Raw genomic sequence first — 21,331 nt, forward strand, 5'->3', positions numbered from 1 at the left:
TGGACCGGACACGCCCATCAATGCACTATCATGAAAAATGACCTTTAACGTCTAAGTGTGACCTTGACCTTTGAGCTACGGACCTGGGTCTTGCGCGCGACATGTCGTCTTACTGTGGTACACATTCATGCCAAGTTATTTGAAAATCCATCCATGGCTGACAAAGATATGGACCGGACACGCCTATCAATGCACTATCCTTTAATGTCTAAGTGTGACCTTGACCTTTGAGCTACGGACCTGGGTCTTGCGTGCGACATGTCGTCTTACTGTGGTACACATTCATGCCAAGTTATTTGAAAATCCATCCATCGATGACAAAGATATGGACCGGACACGCCCATCAATGCACTATCCTTTAATGTCTAAGTGTGACCTTGACCTTTGAGCTACGGACCTGGGTCTTGCGCGCGACACGTCGTCTTACTGTGGTACACATTCATGCCAAGTTATTTGAAAATCCATCCATAGATGACAAAGATATGGACCGGACACGAAAACTGCGGACAGACTGACAGACTGACAGATGGACAGACGGTTCAAAAACTATATGCCTCCCTTCGGGGGCATAAGAAAAAAAAAAAATTACAAGTCCATAAAAAAAATCCTTACCAGGTAGAGATAGCTCAAAATACACCTCAGAATTGGATGTAACATGCATGTTGTACTACAAAAAAGTGGTCTCGATTTTTCCCTACGACTTGTAATGAAAAAGTTACAATATAAGCTATTTATAGTAACAGCAAAGGGAAGTAATTCAAAAGAAGGGACCAGTGCATGACACTCTGTCTCATGATGGTGTACAATTGTGCCAAGTTACATCAAAATCCCTCCATGCATGAAGAAGAAATGCTCTGGACAAAGTCTTTCTTGTATCTGACCTTTGGCCTCTAAGTGTGACCTTGACCTTAGAACCAGGGACCTGGTTCTTGCGCAAGACACTCCGTCTCATGCTTGTGAACATTTGTGCCAAGTTGTATCAAAATCCCTCCATGCATGAAGAAGAAATGCTCTGGCCAAAGTTTTCATTCTTGTATCCTTGACCTCTAAGTGTGACCTTGACCTTACCCCTAGGGACCTGGTTCTTGTGCATGACACTCAGTCTCATGATGGTGAACAATTGTGCCAAGCTATATCAAAGTCCTTTCATGCATGAAGAAGATATGCTCCAGACAAATTTTTCATTCTTGTATCCTTTGACCTCTAACTGTGACCTTGACCTTAGACCTAGGGACCTGGTTCTTGCGCATGACACTCCGTCTCATTATGGTGAACAACTGTGCCAAGCTGCATCAAAATCCTTCCATGCATGAAGAAGATATGCTCCGGACAAAGTCATTCTTGAATTTTTCATTCTTGTATCCTTTGGCCTCTAAGTGTGACCTTGACCTTAGACCTAGGGTGGACGCCGCCCGCCCGCCCATCCGCCCGCCAGGGGCGTTCCCATAATACGTCCCATTTTTCAAACGGGCGTATAAAAAGTATGCAAGATAGAGTTAAGTTTCTGTTAACCAGCACTTTCTCTTAATGGCTTCTGTCATTGTGTGAAGTTTTAACAAAACTCTTCAATACTTTTGGAGTTATGCTCCATATTTAAAGTGTTATGGATGAATAGATGGATGGGCACACACAGGAAGATCTCTAAGGTTCCAATCGCAAGGGTGCATAACCTTACAAGCTTGCAAGATTTTAAATAGGTTGCAGGAAGTGCATGAAACCACTAGTTAAATTAGTTTGTGCAAGCTTAAATAATGGTTGCGATGGTTCCAATCGCAATCTTGCTGCACGCTGAAACAAGTTTGCTGCACACTTGTTAAGATTGCAACTGCAATCTTGCTGCGACCTTAATGCAAGCTTAATTAAGCTTGCCATTTTAGTTTGGGATATATGCATAACCATATCCCCTTTGCCTTTCAGTGGGGGCAGAGGGGTGGGGAAGATAATAAGCACCACATTCATTGCAAGTATGAAAAGATCACTACTTCCCAAGTAATATCTTTTGTCTCTGAACTTTACTTGGCTAGACCCTACATTTAACAGAAATATTATCCTCCAGATTGTCATATAAAAACTGATAAATTCTTTTAGTACTTTTTTTACAAATCTGATTTACAGCACAAATAATGCCATATCCAATGTATTTAATTAATCCACTATTTATATATATATAGCATAAAACAAATTTTCTCTCCAAAACATTTTTTCACCCAATAATTCCAGACCAAGTTGCAAAGAGTACATCAAATCCTTCAGTGACTGGACATAAAGAATGTCATTTTGGGAAGCAATTTTCAGACATAGATTCTGGAAACAATAATTTATTTCATTGTAAATAAACAGTTTTATGTTATCTCCCAGTAAGTTTCTTTCTTCCCAAGTGTCATCTGAAACAAGCTTATTTATAGCCCATAAATAAACTTTCTCTCATGTTTTGCCACCTTATCCAGTTAGAGTATTGACATCTTTACCAACAGTGCAAAGAAAACCTGACTTGAGACTTAATTTTGCCAAAACAAAAATTGTTAATATGTCTACATGAACCTAAACAGTTGTTCTTTAGGTCATAGCTGGAAAGCAACAACAAACAAGAACTGTATAATGACAACACACTCTACTATTTGAAGCTCTTCCACTTAATACTAGCTTACATATAAAAACTTGTTGAAAAAAAGGTCATAATTTTGTGAAAGTGTATGCTAGAATAATGTAACTTGCCACGTAAGGTCATCTCACGATGCTGAAGACATGATTGTGTGGACATTTGGCCTGATAATGTTTGAGACACCTGCTTATACGCAAAACTTTAAGCAAAATTTCAAAGTTGAAAAGGAGCATAATATTGACAAACTAAAAACAAGAGTTATGTAACTTGTCCTGGGAGGTCATTTCATGATCTGAAGACATGACTGTGTAAAGTTTGAAATCATCTGACATTGCAGTTTTTGAGAAACCTGTTTGAACAGTAACATGCAAAACTTTAACCTGAAATTCTAAGGTAAAAAGGAGCATAATTTTGACAAAATAAAAGCTAGAGTTATGTAACATGTCATGGGAAGTCATCGCATAGTGCCAAAGACATGATGTGTGAAGTTTGAAAGTATCTGGCCTAGTAGTTTCTGAGAAACCTGCTTACATGCAAAACTAACCTGAAATTTCTATTTGAAAAGGGGCATCATTTTGACAAAATAAAAGCTAGAGTTATGTAACTTGTCCTGTGAGATCATCTAAGGATGCCAAGGACATGTGTGAAGTATGATAGTATTTGGTCAAATAGTTTCTGATAAACTTGTTTACAAAACTTTAACCTGTTGCACAGACTCCAATGCCAAGGAAAGGGGAATTACAAACCTCTACTATTTCAAAAAATATTAAAAAGTCAAGCTAAAAATAATTGCAGTAAACACATAGCACTGTAGCTGTCGTCCACTGCCCGCGAGTAATGTGCCTGCCAGGTTTGAGGATCGGTGGTGAAGGCATTTTCAGATACTGATAGAAACATTTTTTTGTACAGTCACCACGATCTTGGCCTTTAGAAGCCCCATTAAATTCAAACACCAACTAGGGTAATCTGCTGCCCATGAGCAGCAAAGTGTCTGCCAAGTCTGAAGACTGTAGGTCAAGAGGTTCTCAAGATCTTGAGCACAAACAGTTTTTGTACTAACAGTCTTTGTGACATTTACCTTTACCCCTTTGACTTCAAAATCAGGGATCATTCACTGCCCTGTGAATGAGCCTGCCTCAAAATACTGAGCAGAAATGCTTTTTGTACTAACAGGTCTGCAACCTTGACCTTAAGTTCAAAACCAAAAGTGGTCATCTAATGTGCCTATCAATTTTGAGATACATAGGTATAGGCTAGTCCTATATTGTGTGGAAATGCTCTTTACACTGTCACTGTGACCTGAACTTTTGATCCAGTGACCTCAAAATCAATGCTGGTCATCCATTGCCAACAGGCAATGTGCCTGCCAAGATAAAGACAAAATACTCAAAATACTGAACTAAAATGGTTTATATAATAATAGTCAGGTGTCCTCAACTATTGACCTACCAACCTTAATATCAATAGGTTAGGTTATTCAGGATCACTAGGTCCAAGCATTCTTACGTTTTTAAGCAAAAACTAAAATGCTACCTTAGGGACAGACAAACCTGTAACATCACACAGAAACGAGATTAAACAAGAGCTTGTAGAACACAAAATGCCCCCCTTGATGCATTCAGTAATTGCACGAGGAACAGAAATTATTTGGTCACTGTGCACAAAAGTCCTACTGTTCTTGGTCAAAGTGACCTTGACCTTTGATCTACTGACCTCAAAATCAATAGGGGTCATCTGCTTGTCATGATAAACCTCCCTATTAAGTTTCGTGACCCTTAGGGCCCAAGCATTCTCAAGTTCTCATCCTGACACATTTTAACTGTCCCAGGTCACTGTAACCTTGACCTTTGACCTACTAACCTCAAAATCAACAGGGGTCATTTGCTAGTCATGATCAACCTCCCTATTAAGTTTCGTGATCCTAGGCTCAAGAATTCTCAAGTTATCTTTACTGTTCCGGGTCACTGTGTCCTTGACCTTTGGCCTACTAACCCCAAAATCAATAGGGGTCTTCTGCTGGCCATGATCAACCTCCCCATCAACTTTCGTGATCCTTGGCCCAAGCGTTCTTGAGTTATCATCTGGAAACCGTTGAACTGTTCCTGGTCACCGTGTCCTTGACCTTTGACCTCAAAATCGATAGGGGTCATCTGCTGGTCATGATCAACCTTCCTATCAACTTTCATGATTCTAGGCCCAAGCGTTCTTGAGTTATCATCTGGAAACCGTTTAACTGTTCAGGGTCACTATGACCTTGACCTTTGACCTACTGATCTCAAAATCAATTGGGGTCATCTGCTGGTCATGACCAACCACCCCATCAACTTTCACGATCCTAGGCTAGGAGTTATCATCCAGAAATGGATTGGTCTACATACTGACAGACCGACAGACATCTGCAAAACAATATACCCCTCCTCCTTGGAAGGGAGGCATTTAATAAATACATTTCATTTTTTTCTCCATGCAAACACCAAAACAAGCAGGTAACAACAACCCTATATTGCTTACTAGTGTTTCACAGTTAAAAAAAAGCATTACAAGAACATTTCTGTCAAATGTTGGCAGATTCAGAGGAGATTTTCATTGTTTTCCATAGCAGCCATATTTATATTTTGACAAGTCAAGATGGCTTTGATTTTAGTAGAGGGTCATCCAAGGAACATTTCTATGAAATATTTCAAACTCAGACCTGTTTAGGAGCTGTGGCTGAAACATTCTTTGTAGATTGTCACTCAAGGAACATTTTTGTGAAATTCTTTCCAAACTGCACCAACAATTTTTGACTTAGAGATTTTTTAAAGTTTGCAATATAATAAATATTGGGCAACTATCAGCCATGTTTTTAGATCATATTAATCTGAACACTTTTGGTAGAAAGAAAAACATGCCTGTAAAATCATTCCAAAACTGGACGGCCCCTCCCATCTGCAATCAAGCTGTATTATAAGAGAACCACCCAAGAACATCCAAGCCAAGTTTCATCAATTTCCAAAATAGTGGTTTTATGTTGATGGACAGATGATAGACGGACCATGGACAGTCAGGTGATCACAATAATTCAGCTTGAGGAAACTGAGCTCTGGTGAGCTAAAATCCTACAAAACAAATGGCACCAAAAAACAAATTTTAAAAACGCAAGTAAAATGATATTCCTTCCAAACAACAGATCCCGTATGAAAGTACATCATTAAAAGAGCTGTCCACACAATGCTTCTATAATTATGGTCTGGTAAGTAGTAACTGTAACTGAACTAGTGCAAGAGACAGAATGTCATCTCCCAGCCTCCCAATATCTTACTTACAGCTACAGGCTCACTAACTTAATAATCTAGCTAGAAACCTCAGGCACTTTCGTACTAAACATAGCTCTTAGAACATGTACAAATGCACGAAAACTACCACATTTACTTGTGCTTTCAGTAAAATAATATTTTGTAATCATAATCTGACAAAATTAAACAAGGGCTGTCTACAATGACAGTGCACATGACTATTTGAAGTGCTTTAACCTAATACTAGCTTACAAACCAAAGCATCAGCAAAATTTTCTAAGTTGAAATAGGAAACTTTTGCTAAAATATAAGCAAGAGTTAAGAAATTTGCCATGTGAGGTCATCAAATATGTAAAAGCTCTGTGGAGAATTTGAAATCATTAGTCCATTAATATATTTACATGCAAAACTGTCATAAAATGTCTATATTAAAAAGGGGCATAAATTTTTGACAAATAAAAGCTAGAGTTCTGTAACTACTAAGCCCTATAAGATTAACTCAAGCATTTTTTTTATTAATGTCACGTATGAAGTTTGAAAGTATTTGGTAAAGTAGTTTTTGAGAAACCTGCTTACATGCAGCCTGAAAATCTCAGTAAAAAAGGGGAATAACTTTGACAAAATAAAAGCTATATTAAATAGGTCATTTGTCCTTAACGTTGATGTTTGAAAGCATTTAGTCTAGTAGTTTTTGAGAAACATGTTACATGCAAAACTTTAATCAGCAATTCTTAAGTTTAAAAGGGGCATAATTTTAAGTAAATAAAAGCTAGAGTTATATATGTAACTTGTCATGTGAGGTTATCTCATGATGCTGAATGAAAGTGTAGTTTAGAAGCATTTAACCAGTTCTAGAGAAACCAGCCTGCATGCAAAACTTTTGTAACACAGAGCTGACACTAAAGAAAGAGTGACAAAAATAGGTTGAGCTAAAATGTCTTAATATTAACCCTTACCCTGCTAAATTTCTATAACGAACTTGTCTATCTTTTAATTTGGACAGTACCATTGACTGTTAAAAATGTCTCAATATTAATGCTGTCATCAATGAGGAACTTTGTCAAATTTGTAGAAATGTAAATGAATATTTAGTTAAATGCTTAACCTTTTCCATGTCCTGAATTACGCTGGAAAAGTCAGTACTGGCTAGCGACCACCAAATCCGGACGACCACCAAACAGAACAGTCCTGTAAATGCTTTATTTCGGTCTTTAAACTTGCTCATCTGTTCAAGATCAAATAGACGCTCGATTTTCAACAACACAGCAAAGTTACAACGGTTAAATTTAAATATTTTACAATAAATGCTACATTTCATTCCTTCTGCACTCACGAAGCATGTTTACATGTCGCGGGAAGTTGGAAGTGGCGTAATGCGCATTGCACAGTATTTCTGTGAGGTCCTACCATAAATCTAAAGGCCCCATGCAAATTTGAGGTAAGTAGACAAGACATTTAGTAAACACTTAAACCGGGGGAATACAGCTTTGATAATTCAGTGCATGATTTTAATACACCCTAAAACACATTTTCATACCAAAATATCTACTTCGAAAAGTGGAACTTTAAAAGATTCAGTCGGGTGAGATAGATCAAATTATCAATTCAATAGAGGTAATTCGTACAATTCTATGACTGTACGACTACTTTCCCTTGGCTGAAAATAAAGTTGAATTCAAAACTGAACATAAATTGAAAATCAATAAAGTGACAACTCGCTGTCCATATATGGTCCGGAAACATGGTACTGTTAGACCTTAAAACAACGTGATTCGGTGGCTCTTCGTTCGGGCCTCGAAAAAGTACTTGACCTTATTTTAGAAGTAAACAAAATAGCTCTTCAGTTGGGTGGAGAACCTAGCTTTGTTCACATGAAATTTCAACCATTGAAAATATCTACTGTGAAATCATTTAAATTCGCTGGCATGAAATTTTGCGCAAACATGAAAAAGGACTGTTTCGTGCGGGCTTTAATTCGCGCATTTTCTATTTTAGAATTGAAAAAATAAAATTAAGAAATAATAGCGCAGTCTTAAATTCGTGCATCAGTCCTAGCGCGAAATACGTGAAAATTCGTCCTACGCAAATAAAAATGATTTCACAGTATTTCCCGAGTTATCGTGAAAAATATTACAAAACTGTCCAGTTGTAGGACGCTAGCCAGTACCAATAAATCACACTTGATCACACAAAAATAAAATTGTGTTTCCCACTCCACCAATCATTTTGTAATACTTTAAGAGATAATAAAAGACATTCAGCTTCAAGTAAACTGGTTACTGAAATATCCAGCAATATTAATTTCAGCAAAAAAATTGCTCTACAAATTAATTTTGCCCCCTAATGGAAGAGGCATTTTGCTTCCTTTTAAATACTGAAACTACACTGAAGGAGCTGCATGTTTTCCAAAGGACCTATCATCTATCAACAAGACTTCATGACAGTAATTCTTTTGTTAACTTTTAAAATTAAGAAAGGATCCACCTTTTGTGACTGACAGTTGGAATGGACAAATGAATGGACAAAAGAGCAAATCAAAATGATGTGTATATTGTACATGTTGCATAATATGTATGTACCAGGTTTGATCAAACAAGAAGGCCATGATGGCCCTAGATAACGCTCACCCAATTCTCACAGATTACTTGAACAATTTTGGTAGCGGGCCACACATGGAAAATATCTGTGAAATTATTTTGAAATTGGGCCAGTGTTTTCCCAGATTTACTATGGGACATTCAAAAATTTCACCCCAAAGTGACTGAAAAGCTGCGATGATAATGGATGACTAAGAACACACACATGTCAATCACGACAACTCTTCTTGAGCACATTTCTTTACTGATGTCAATATAAACTGGTCATCTCTATATAGGGAAATAAACATATAATAAATGTTCAGATTCACCCATTTAGTTAAACCATAATTTACCAAAGTAACTTAATACTGAAATCCCAACTAATTCATGGAAAGGAAAAACAAAACTGTACTGTAAACCACTTATCAAAGTTTCAAGATATGAGCCATGCCATGAGAAAACATAGTGCATTTGCGACCAGCATGGATCCAGACCAGCCTGCGTTATATGCGCAGTCTGGTCAAGATCCATGCTGTTCGCTTTCAGTTCCTATATATTGCAATCAGAGAAACAGTTAGCGAACAGCATGGATCCTGACAAGACTGCGTGGATGCACAGGCTGGTCTGGATCCATGCTGGTCAAAAATGCACTATGTTGGTTTTCTCATGGCGCGGCTCAATTATGTTATTAAACATTTAATCCACCATTCACAAGATGATGCTTTAGAATCCTACCAGGAGATAAGTGTTCCTATGTGTATCACCAGCTGTCCCCCTTAAAATGAAGCAAATATTCTTAAGAAATGAATAGCTTTTCTTAAGTTATTCCAACACTGTCACATACTGTCATATTATGTAATAAAATAACTAGAAACCCTGTAATAGCATAACTGACAGTTTGTCTCTTAGACACAAAATTAACTTCATTTGCAGATGACTGATCTGCCAAAACAGTCAGTTTGTGCAAGCCAGAATTGCATATTCTATAAAACCTGTCACAATGTAACTTCTATCCTACAACTCTGAAAGCCCGCCCGCTTAGCTCAATAGGGAGAGTGCAGATCTACGGATCTCGGTCGTGAGCTCGAGCCCTGGGTGAGGCGTATGTTCTCCGTGACGATTTGATAAAAGACATTGTGTCAAAAATCATTTGTCATCCACCTCTGATTCATGTGAGAAAGTTGGCAGTTACTTGCGGAGAACAGGTTTGTACTGTACAGAATCAAGGAACCCTGGTTAGGTTAACTGCCCGAGGTTACATCACTGAAATACTGTTGAAAAACGGCGTTAAACCCAAAACAAACAAAATACAACTCTAAAATGTTATTACTTTATTTTTTTCCTTAACTTGTTCTATATTAGCATAAGTGTTATCAGTCAAAATTCCCAACAAATTCTTTTCTGGAACAGCAAAACCTTCAACCTTATGAACAGAATGGATACGGTAGCTGGAAAAAGTGAAATAATATGTAGGTGTAAACCCACTGCTAAAGTATGCATTCAATAAATCCAAAATTTGGCATAAAAATGCTGTTCTTTCAAAGTTTGGGGGTGTTCTAACTGGAGAGTAAATGTGTATTAAATTAGGAATTTTCATGCATTATGCGCTGTTAAAACATCTTTTTACATGAGTATGTTTCATGTACAATGTCACCAATGCATCTCCCTAGAACATAAAATTTAAGGACGTCTGAAAAAAAAACTGACATCAACAGGTTATATCGAAGATCCTGAGCAATTAATGATTATTTTACATGATCATCATAATAATGCCTTCATATGTATACACTTCCTCTCGACCCCACCACCATAAAAAGTAGGACCCTCCCTCCTGCCCCAAAAACCATAAAAATGTAGGGCTCTGCCTCCAAGTCCTACCCAAACAAGTGAATGAAGTATTGCCATGCAATACAAAGTCCCCTACTGGAAGGCACCTAGTTTTCTCTATTGCAGTATAACAAAATGAACTGATATCTTTCAATGATGTATAAACAATATTGTACTATATATACAATATGTTATAACAACACACTTGGATTAAAATGTGCATATATAAAAACCTACAGTTGTTTTCATATTGAATTGTTTTGGCTGATTATAAAAATGTTATCATATCAGTTATTTATAGTAACAACAAAGGGAAATTAATCTTAAAAAAAAAAACAAAAAAAAAAAACTATATAATATAAGTCCACAAGAAACTCTTTACCAGGTAGAGATAGGTAAAAATACACCTAAAAATTGGATGTAACATGCATGTTGTACCACAGAAAAGTGGTCTCGATTTTTCTCTACTGCCAGTAATAAAAAAGTTACAATAAAATCTATTTATAGTAATAACAAAGGGATGTAATTCTAAAAACAAGGGTGCCTCATGGTGGTGAACATCTGGTCCAAGTTACATCAAAATCCCTCCATGCATGAAGAAGAAATGCTCTGTACAAAGTCATTCTTGAATTTGACCTTTGACCTCTAAATATGACCTTGACCTTAGACCTGGTTCTTGCGCATGACAATCCGTCTTATGTTGGTGAACATTTGTGCCAAGTTACATCACAATCCCTCCATGCATGAAGAAGAAATGCTCCAGACAGTCATTCTTGTGTCTGACCTTTGGTCTCTAAGTGTGACCTTGACATTAGACCTTGGGCCTGGGTTTTGCGCATGACATGTTGTCTCATCCAGGGGAATATTTGTGCCAACTGATATCTAAATCGTGTTTTGCATGACAAAGTTATAGACCGGACAGGAAAAAAATCCTTTTGACCTTTGATCTCAAAGTGTGACATTGACCTTTAAGCTAGGGTACTGGGTGTTGCGCATGACACGTCGTCTCATCATGGGGAACATTTACGCCAAGTAATATTGTAATCCCTTGATGGATGACAGAGTTCAGGAAAAAAATCTTATTGACCTTTGACCTCCAACTGTGACCTTGATCTTGGAGCTAAGGGTCTGGGCTTTGCGCAGGACATATTGCCTCATCATGGGGAACATTTCTGCCAAGTAATATTAAAATCCCTTCATGGATGGCAGAGTTATGAACGGGACAGGAAAAAAACTCTGTTGATCTTTGACCCCCAATTGTGACCTTGACCTTTGAGCTAGGGGTCCGGGATTTGCGCATGACACGCTGTCTCATCATGGGGAACATTTGTGTCGAGTGATATTAAAATCCCTTAATGAATGTCAGAGTTATGGACCGGACACGTAACAGACCCTGTTCATGCTATGTTAACATTTGACTGCTAAGTGTGACCTTGACCTTTGAGCTAGGGGTCTGAAAGTTGTGCATGACACATCGTCTTATTATGAGGTACATTTGTGCCAAGTAATATTAAAATCCCTTCATGGATGGGAGAGTTATGGATCGGACAGGAAAAAAGCCTTGTTGACCTTTGACCTCCAATTGTGACCTTGACCTTTAAGCTAGGGGTCCAGGTTTTGCGCATGACATATCATCTCATCATGGGGAACATTTTTGCCAAGTAATATTAAAATCCCTTTATGGATGGGAGAGTTATGGACCGGACAGGAAAAAAGCCCTGTTGACCTTTGACCTCAAATTGTGACCTTGACCTTTGAGCTAGGGGTCCGGGATTTGCACATGACATGTCATCTCATCATGGGGAACATTTGTGCCAAGAAATACTAAAATCCCTTTAAGGATGGGAGAGTTATGGACCGGACAGGAAAAAAGCCCTGATGACCTTTGACCTCCAATTGTGACCTTGACCTTTGAGCTAGGGGTCAGGGTTTTGCGCATGACATGTCGTCTCATCATGGGGAACATTTGTGCCAAGTAATATTAAAATCCCTTCATGGATGACAGAGTTATGGACCGGACACGAAATTGTGGACGGACAGACGGACGGATGGAATGACGGAAAAGCGCATTCCTATAGTCCCCGAAACTGGTCTTCAACCAGTAAGGGACTAATAAAAAGTAAGACCCTCCCTTTCATCCCCACCACTTCAAAAAATAGAAAAAGCAAATAATTTTAAATTTTAGCCAGTCATTTCAGATACCATGGCCTCCTTCAAATGCCCAAAACCAATAACTATGGCTGCTGTTGCAGAAAATTTAGCAATCCTCCCATGGGTATCAGTCTGCCAATGAAATTCATCAGTACAAATCATGCGTTACACTTTATGCGAAGGAAAAAAACAAACATCTTGGAGCAGTAATGAACTCCTGTAACACAACTTGGTCAACATATGTTTCAACTGCTACTGTTGTCAAAGCAGATCCGTGAATACTATCTCTACTATAGCTTTACGCAGCATCAAAATCTCATTTAATAATCAGATAATCTACCATTTGAAATATGGGACCATGGAAACTAAAATCTTTGATAATATTCATGACACATGATTAAGATTTTAACAACTCACTGCCTGTTACAATTTTAATGCAAAACTTCAAAATGCTGGCATGTGTGAAATCATAAATTGCAATGCACTACAATTTAAACATTTTTGCACCATTTTGTACAATTTACAGATTGCATCCTGCAACATTATCCTTGGAGATAAATGGTGCACAAATTATAATGCCCGTATCTACTGGCAGAATGGTCTCATCTATCAGTTTATAGCTTGTAACATCTGCGGAACTTCCAAATCTGTCTCAGTATGCACCATTGAGTTAATTTCTCTTTGCATCTTCTAAAGATATTACAATTAAATGACAACAGGTCACATTTCTAGTTTAAAATCAATATATGCAATCAGGCTGGGTTTTTTTTGTGATGAATTTCCAAGTTATACCAGCATATACAAAACCATCACTGTTTACAATACTGTGGTACATGTTGTTTTTAATAGTCAAATTTATCCAGTATGGCTCAATTCTGTTTCCATTCTAACTTTTGCCTGATAATTTAATAAGTCACAAGCATGGACAATTTATCCAACTTCATCTAAACATACTCGCAGGGGCCATTATCAAACTCATTTTGGAGAAAGATGGCCTATATAACATAATATTTTCTAATAATATAGGCCATTTTCCCCAAAAAAGTTTGACATCAGCCGGTGTCCATATATCTGTTACAGCAAATACCTTGTACAATATTCGTACATACATTTTCACATACATATTTAAGACTAGGAAAGTCACATAATATATAGAGAGAAATCTCCACTGAAATTCCCTCCCAATAAACCCCAAGCAGACTTTTAATTTTGTTCAGAAAACAAGTATGTCTGTGAATGATATTTACTAACAATATGTACAAGTTAGGTAAACATAAACTTAATGAAAACTTCCCGACAAATCAATATGTTTTCAATGAAGAATTTATGACAGGAAGGAAGTCCGTATTGATAGAACTGACATTTTAAACGTTAAGTCAGGCAGAGCAAAATCACAAGTAAACATTATTAGTACTATATGGCTGCCTACACTTCATCACTGTAGTAACAAATGTACTCTGTATTATGGGAGATTTAGACAACATTAGTTGGTGTGGATTATTTTGCAGAATTCAATTCTGCTGAGGCCAAGTCTTTCAAAGTTGACTTACAAGATCATTTTTCTGCTGGTCTTTGATATAGTATTACATACATTCTGAATACACATACAGAGATATTCGTTTTACAAGAGCTGTCCTTATTAGTGACAAATGCCCCCGAAGCGTGCCCAAGAATGCTACAGTTGTCTGCGCAAAATAAATAAATAAAAATTTAAATAATGACCTTGACCAGAGAGACCCGGATGCACATGACATATTATCTCAGTATTGGGAACATTTATGACAAGTAATTTTAAAATCCCTTCATTGGTGGCAGAGAAACAGACCATGTTAACCTTTAACCCCTAAGTGTGACCTTGACTTTAGAGCTAGGGGTCTGGATCTTGTGCATGACACATGGTCTTATTAAAGGGAACATTTATGCCAATTAATTTCAAAATCCCTTAATGAATGGCACAGGTATGAACCAGACACGAAACAGACCCTGTTAACTTTGACTTGTAAATGTTACCTTGACTTTAGAGCTAGGGGACTGGGTCTTGCGCAAGACACATCGTATCATTATGGTAAATATTTATGCCAAGTTATTTCAAAATCCCTTCATGGATGGCAGAGTTATGGACCGGACACGAAACAGACCCTGTTAACCTTTGACCTCTGTGACCTCGACCTTGAAGTGAACATTTATGCCAATTATTTCAAAACCCCTTTATGGACGGCAGAGTTACAGTCCGGACAAGAATTTACATGGACACATGCACACACACACATGGACGGACAGTGTGATTTTAATATGCCCACCTTCAGGGGCATAAAAATATTAAACACTACAACATTTACCAAATTGTCTGTTTGCACTTTTCAAAGACAGTGTGACCAAGCTGTCTTACAAACACAATATTATTTTTGGACAGAAAAGGCATTGCATGCACTTTTGCAAGCCTTACACTGCTTCATATTTCAAAATGACTCAACCTTGAATACTCAAACCAAAATGTGTGAAGAGCTAGTGCTCCAAAACCAGCAACCTCCACATCTTGACCTGAAAGGCAGTTAATGATGGGTTTAGTCCTATACAGACCTAACCCTAAATAATAGTGTATTTGATAAACTTACAGCATTTTTCACATCTGCAGCAAGCCTTGCAGCATATCTAGCTATCAGTCTGTGTTCATCATCTGTCGACTGTGACCGGATCCCAATACTCTGCTTTCCAGGACTGAAATTAATAAGCAGAATTCTCCAACAAACAAAACCAATAAAAATTTTCATTTGGATTTTACATTATACTACTGTGCAGAAATGTGCAACACTTAAGCATTTTTTAAAATCAAGCCAGTATTGAAAAATATACAGCGTACAAACTTTAAAACTAGATGCCCATGGGCAACATGTCAAGCCCACAAGCTGTCAAAAGGACTAACATTTATGATGCTATTTGGCGGCGACAGAACTGATGGCGGCAAACATTTCTGCCAAGTTATTTAAGAACATCTCCATCCACTACTAAATTACAGTCCAGACCAGAGAAACTGCATCAACTTTTGACCTTTGACCCCTAAGAGTGACCTTCACCTTTCAACTACTTATGCCTGACAGACTGTCTCATTGAGGCAAACAACTGTGCCAAGTTATTTAAGAAACCCTCAATCCATGGCTGAGTTACAGCCCAGACAAGGAAAACTGAACCAAGTTTGACCTTTGACCTCTAAGTATGACCTTGACCTTTAAACTACTGATCTCGTTGTTGCACATGACATAGCATCTTATCAAGGCAAACATTTGTGCCAAAGTATTTAAGAATCTCTCAATCCATGGCTGAGTTACAGCCCGGACAAGCAAAACAGCACCGAGTTTTGACCTTTGACTTCAAAGTATGACCTTAGCCTTTAAGCTACCAATCTGGTTCTTGCACAGGACACACCGTGTCATTGAGGCAAACATATGTGCCAAATTATGGACGGACGGACACACAGAAAAACCATTGTGACAACTATGTTGAGCTCACCACCAGCGAGCTCGACAAAAATAGTTTAACCATGGAGGCAGCCAGTTTAGTATAAATGACATCATTTACACACTGCTGAAGAATTTATTTAGCAAAAACCCTTTCGAACAGTTTCTTTGTTTGGAACTAAAATGGTTGTCATTTTGCTCTAAATTAAATGTTTCAAATGTTCATAACTTTTTTTTACTTTTAAGCCAATTTTGAAAATTCTTTCACTTCCTTAAATGATTTAAGAAGACTACAGAAACAAGAGGGCCATAATGGCCCTATATCGCTCACCTGTCATCATTGCACTTAAGGACAAGAAGGTCAAAAAATCATAATCAAGATCAATAAAAAGAATCATAAGAAAATATAGTTGAAATTTTCTTATAGGTACAGATATGTCAAAATACACCTATAAATTGGAGGTACCATCCATGTTGTACCACAGAAAAGTGGTCTTGGCTTTTCCCTACGGCCAATAATAAAAAAGTTACTAAATAAGCTATTTATAATAACATAAAAGGGAAGTAATAAAAACAAGAGGACCATGATGGTCCTGAATCGCTCACCTCTTCCCACATGATCCAGTTTTGAGCATGACGTCGTTTTTTCTATTTTTTGACATAGTGACCTAGTTTTTGAGCTCATGTGACCCAGTTTTGAACTTGACCTAGATATTATCAAGATAAAAATTCTGACCAATTTTCATGAAGATCCATTGAAAAATATGGTCTCTAGAGAGGTCACAAGGTTTTTCTATTATTTGACCTATTGACCTAGTTTTTTAAGGCACGGGACCCAGTTTCAAACTTGACCTAGATATCATCAAGTTGAACATTCTGACCAATTTTCATGAAGATCCATTCAAGGGTATGGCCTCTAGAGAGGTCACAAGGTTTTTCTATTTCAAGACCTACTGACCTAGTTTTTGATCGCAGTTGACCCAGTTTCAAACTTGACCTAAAATCATCAAGATAAACATTCAGACCAACTTTCATACAGATCCCATGAAAAGTATGGCCTCTAGAGAGGTCACAACGTTTTTTCATTATTTGACCTACTGACCTACTTTTTGATGGCACGTGACCAACTTTCTAACTTGACCTAGATATCATCAAGATGAACATTCTGACCAATTTTTATGGAGATCCATTCACAAGTATGGCCTCTAGAGAGGTCACAAGGTTTGTCTATTTTTAGACCTACTGACCTAGTTTTTGACCGCACATGACCCTGTTTCAAACTTGACCTAGATATCATCAAGATGAACATTCAAACCAACTTTCATGAAGATCCATTGAAAAATACGGCCTTTAGAGAGGTCACAAGGTTTATCCATTATTTGACCTACTGACCTAGTTTTTGACCGCACGTGACCCACTTTCAAACCTGACCTAGATATCATCAAGATGAACATTCAGACCAACTTTCATACAGATCCCATGGAAAATATGGCCTCTAGAGAGGTCACAAGGTTTCTCTATTATTTGACCTACTGACCTAGTTTTTGAAGGCACGTGACCCACTTTCGAACTTGACCTAGATATCATCAAGGTGAACATTCTGACCAATTTTCATGAAGATTTCATGAAATATATGGCCTCTAGAGAGGTCACAAGGTTTTTCTATTTTTAGACCTACTGACCTAGTTTTTGACCGCACGTGACCCAGTTTCGAACTTGACCTAGATATCATCAAGATGAACATTCAGACCAACTTTCATACAGATCCTATGAAAAATATGGCCTTTAGAGAAGTGACAGGTGAGCTAAAAATTACTGTAAGTGAACAAAAGAAGGATCTGCCAAAAAAACAACAAGAGCACTGCAATGCAACACAAATGCAGAGCAATATACACACAAAACAAAGTCATATGACCTTTGACCCCTAAGTGTAACCTTGACCTTGAAGAGAGCCATCTGAAACATGCGCTCTGCACATCGTTTCGATGAGGTGAACATTTGTGTCGGGTTTCTTTGAAATCCTTCAAGGGGTTCAAGAGTTAGAGAGCGGAAGGGAAATTGCTAACCAACAGACAGACAGCTAATTTTGGCCCTTTCAGGGGCCATAACTCTGGAGTCCATTATGGGATCTGGCCAGTTCCAAGAAAGGAACCAAGATCTTATGGTGACACAAGGTTTTGTGCATGTTTGATTACATTCAAATCATAAATGAAGCTGCTATTGTGCAGACAAGGTCAAAATAGCTAATTCTGGCCCTATCAGGGGCCATAACTCTGGAACCCATAAAGGAATCTGGCTAGTTCAAGAAAGGAGTCAAGATCTTGTGGTGATACAAGTTGTGTGTAAGTTTGGTTAAAATCAAATCATAAATGAAGCTGCTATTGTGCAGATAAGGTCAAAATAGCTAATTTTGGCCTTTTCAGGGGCCATAACTCTGAAACCCATAATGGGATCTGGCCAGTTAAAAAAAGGAATCGAGATCTTATAGTGATACAAGTTTTGTGCAAGTTTGATTAAATTCAAATCACAAATGAAGCTGCGATTGTGCAGACAAGGTCAAAATTGCTAATTTTGGCCCTTTCAGGGGCCATAACTCTGGAACCCATAATGGGATCTGGCCAGTTCAAGAAAGGACCCAAGATCTTATGGTGATACAAGTCGTGTGCAAGTTTGGTTAAAATCAAATCATAAATGAAGCTGCTATTGTGCAGACAAAGTCAAAATAGCTAATTTTGGCCCTTTCAGGGGCCATAACTCTGCAACCCATTATGGAATCTGGCCAGTTCTAGAAAGGAACCAAGATTTTATGGTGACACAAGTTTTTGTGCAAGTCTGATTACATTCAAATCATAAATGAAGCTGCTATTGTGCAGACAAGGTCAAAATAGCTCATTCTGGCCCTATCAGGGGCCATAACTCTGGAACCCATAAAGGAATCTGGCCAGTTCAAGAAAGGAGTCAAGATCTTGTGGTGATACAAGTTGTGTGCAAGTTTGGTTAAAATCAAATCATAAATGAAGCTGCTATTGCGCAGACAAGGTCAAAATAGCTAATTTTGGCCCTTTCAGGGGCCATTATGCTGAAACCCATAAGGGATCTGGCCAGTTAAAAAAAGGAACCGAGATCTTATAGTGATACAAGTTTTGTGTAAGTCTGATTAAATTCAAATCATAAATGAAGCTGCTATTGAGCAGACAAGGTCAAAATAGCTAATTTTGGCCCTTTCAGGGGCCATAACTCTGGAACCCATAAAGGGATCTGGCCAGTTCAAGAAAGGAATCAAGATCTTATGATGATACAAGTTGTGTGCAAGTTTGGTAAAAATCAAAGTATAAATAAAGCTGCTATTGTGCAGACAAGGTCAAAATAGCTAATTTTGGCCCTTTCAGGGGCCATAAACTCTGGAACCCATAATGAGATCTGGCCAGTTCAAGAAAGGAACCAAGATCTTATGGTGATACAAGTTGTGTGCAAGTTTGGTTAAAATAAAATCATAAATGAAACCACTATCATGCAGACAAAAAATTGTGGACGGACGGCGGACAGACGGACGGACGACTGGCGATCACAAAAGCTCACCCTGTCACTATGTGACAGGTAAACTAAAAACAAACCATAAAAGGAGGGCCATGATGGCCCTGTATCGCTCACCTGAGTACCATTGCTCAAAATGATATGATCAAGTTTTGACATAGAGCACATAGGCATACACATTAAATATCAACAGGATAAACATTTTCTTGTAACAGTCCCTCTTGACCTAGTCAGGGCCAATTTCCATACCAAATTTCAGGGTCCTAGGCCCAAATGCTGCATTTCTGTACTAACATGGCTATTCCTTACCCTGGAAGACTTAAATAACATTTAAAACCAATCTCATTAGATGCTGCTGATATATATTTGTTTACATAAAATAAAGTGAGGTAATTTGTCATAAATTCAGTCAAAAGTTATCTACCCTGATTGTCCGAGTCCATCTGATGGCACAAATAACATTTCAAATCAGTATCTTCATTGGTTACTGAGATACACCCATTCAAATTTGAAACAAAGGGAGGTAATTTGACATAAAATCAGTCCATAGATATCTACCCTGATTGCCTCAGTCCAACTAAAGACAATAATGAAATTTCAAATGAGTTCTATAAATATTTACCGAGATAAATCCATTTCTATTAAAATCAGGGGAGGTAATCATGCATTGGTATATGCATGTAGAAAATACAGAGTACAAGCCTATACAACAATATATTAGTAAAGTATTCATATCGATAAATGTTCAATCAAGAGTTATCTAATACAACTATTTCTTACCACAGAAGACATAAATAACGTTTCAAACCAATCTCATTAGAAGCTGCTAAGGTGTATTCATTTAGATAAAAAATAAAGGGAGGTAATCTGTCATAAATTCAGTCAATATGTATCTTCACTGATTGTCCAAGTCCATCTGTTGATATAAATGAAATTTCAGATCAGTATCTTCATTAGTTACGGAGATATACACATTTTAATTTGAAATAAAGAGAGGTAATTTGACATAAAATCAGTCCATAGTTATCTACCCTGATTGCCTCAGTCCAACTAATGACAATAATGAAATTTCAAGTAAGTCCTGTAAGTTTTGTTTGTTTTGGGTTTAACGCCGTTTTTCAACAGTATTTCAGTCATGTAACGGCGTAGTTACTGCTTTAAATCCATTTTGATTACAATCAGGGGAGGTAATCAGATATAAAATAACTCTGGAACCTACAATTGGATCTGACAGATTCGTCATGGAATCCAAGATTTATTGCTGTTGATGATATTTTGGAAGTTTGTATCAAATCAAACCATAAATGAAGTCTCTATATGGCTGCAAAAGCAAAAATAGCTAATTTTGGACCTTTAAGGGGCCATAACTCTGGAACCCATGAGGGAATCTGGCCAGTTCAAAAAAGGAACCAAGATCTTGTGGTGATACAAGTTGTGTGCAAGTTTGGTAACTCTGGAACCCATAATGGGATCTGACCAGTTCGAGAAAGGAACCGAGATTTTAAGATGATACAAGTTGTGTGCAAGTTTGGTTAAAATCAAATCATAAATGAAGCTGCTATTGTGCAGACAAGGTCAAAATAGCTAATTTTGGTCCTTTCAGGGGCCATAACTCTGGAACCCATAAGGGAATCTGGCCAGTTCATGTGTGCAGAAATCTTTTAAAATAAATTCATAAATGAAGCTGCTATTGTGCAGACAAGGTCAAAATAGCTAATTCTGGCCCTTTCAGGAGCCATAACTCTGGAACCCATAATGGGATCTGGCCAGTTCAAGAAAGGAACCAAGATCTTATGGTGATACAAGTTGTGTGCAAGTTTGGTAACTCTGGAACCCATAATGGGATCTGACCAGTTCGAGAAAGGAACCGAGATTTTAAGATGATACAAGTTGTGTGCAAGTTTGGTT

General features: G+C 37.7%; 1 protein-coding gene across 1 annotated transcript in view; it reads right to left on the reverse strand.

Moving 5' to 3' along the window:
* LOC123525282 (dystrobrevin beta-like) overlaps positions 1 to 21,331 on the reverse strand; it is a 157,323-nt gene that overhangs the window by 84,607 nt on the left and 51,385 nt on the right. The window contains exon 10 of the mRNA XM_053539631.1: positions 15,050 to 15,152. Coding sequence (XP_053395606.1) covers positions 15,050 to 15,152 — 103 coding nt within the window. The remainder of the gene's footprint in view (positions 1 to 15,049; positions 15,153 to 21,331) is intronic.

This window comes from Mercenaria mercenaria, chromosome 3, assembly GCF_021730395.1.
Source record: "Mercenaria mercenaria strain notata chromosome 3, MADL_Memer_1, whole genome shotgun sequence".
Classification (NCBI taxonomy): Eukaryota; Metazoa; Mollusca; class Bivalvia; order Venerida; family Veneridae; genus Mercenaria; species Mercenaria mercenaria.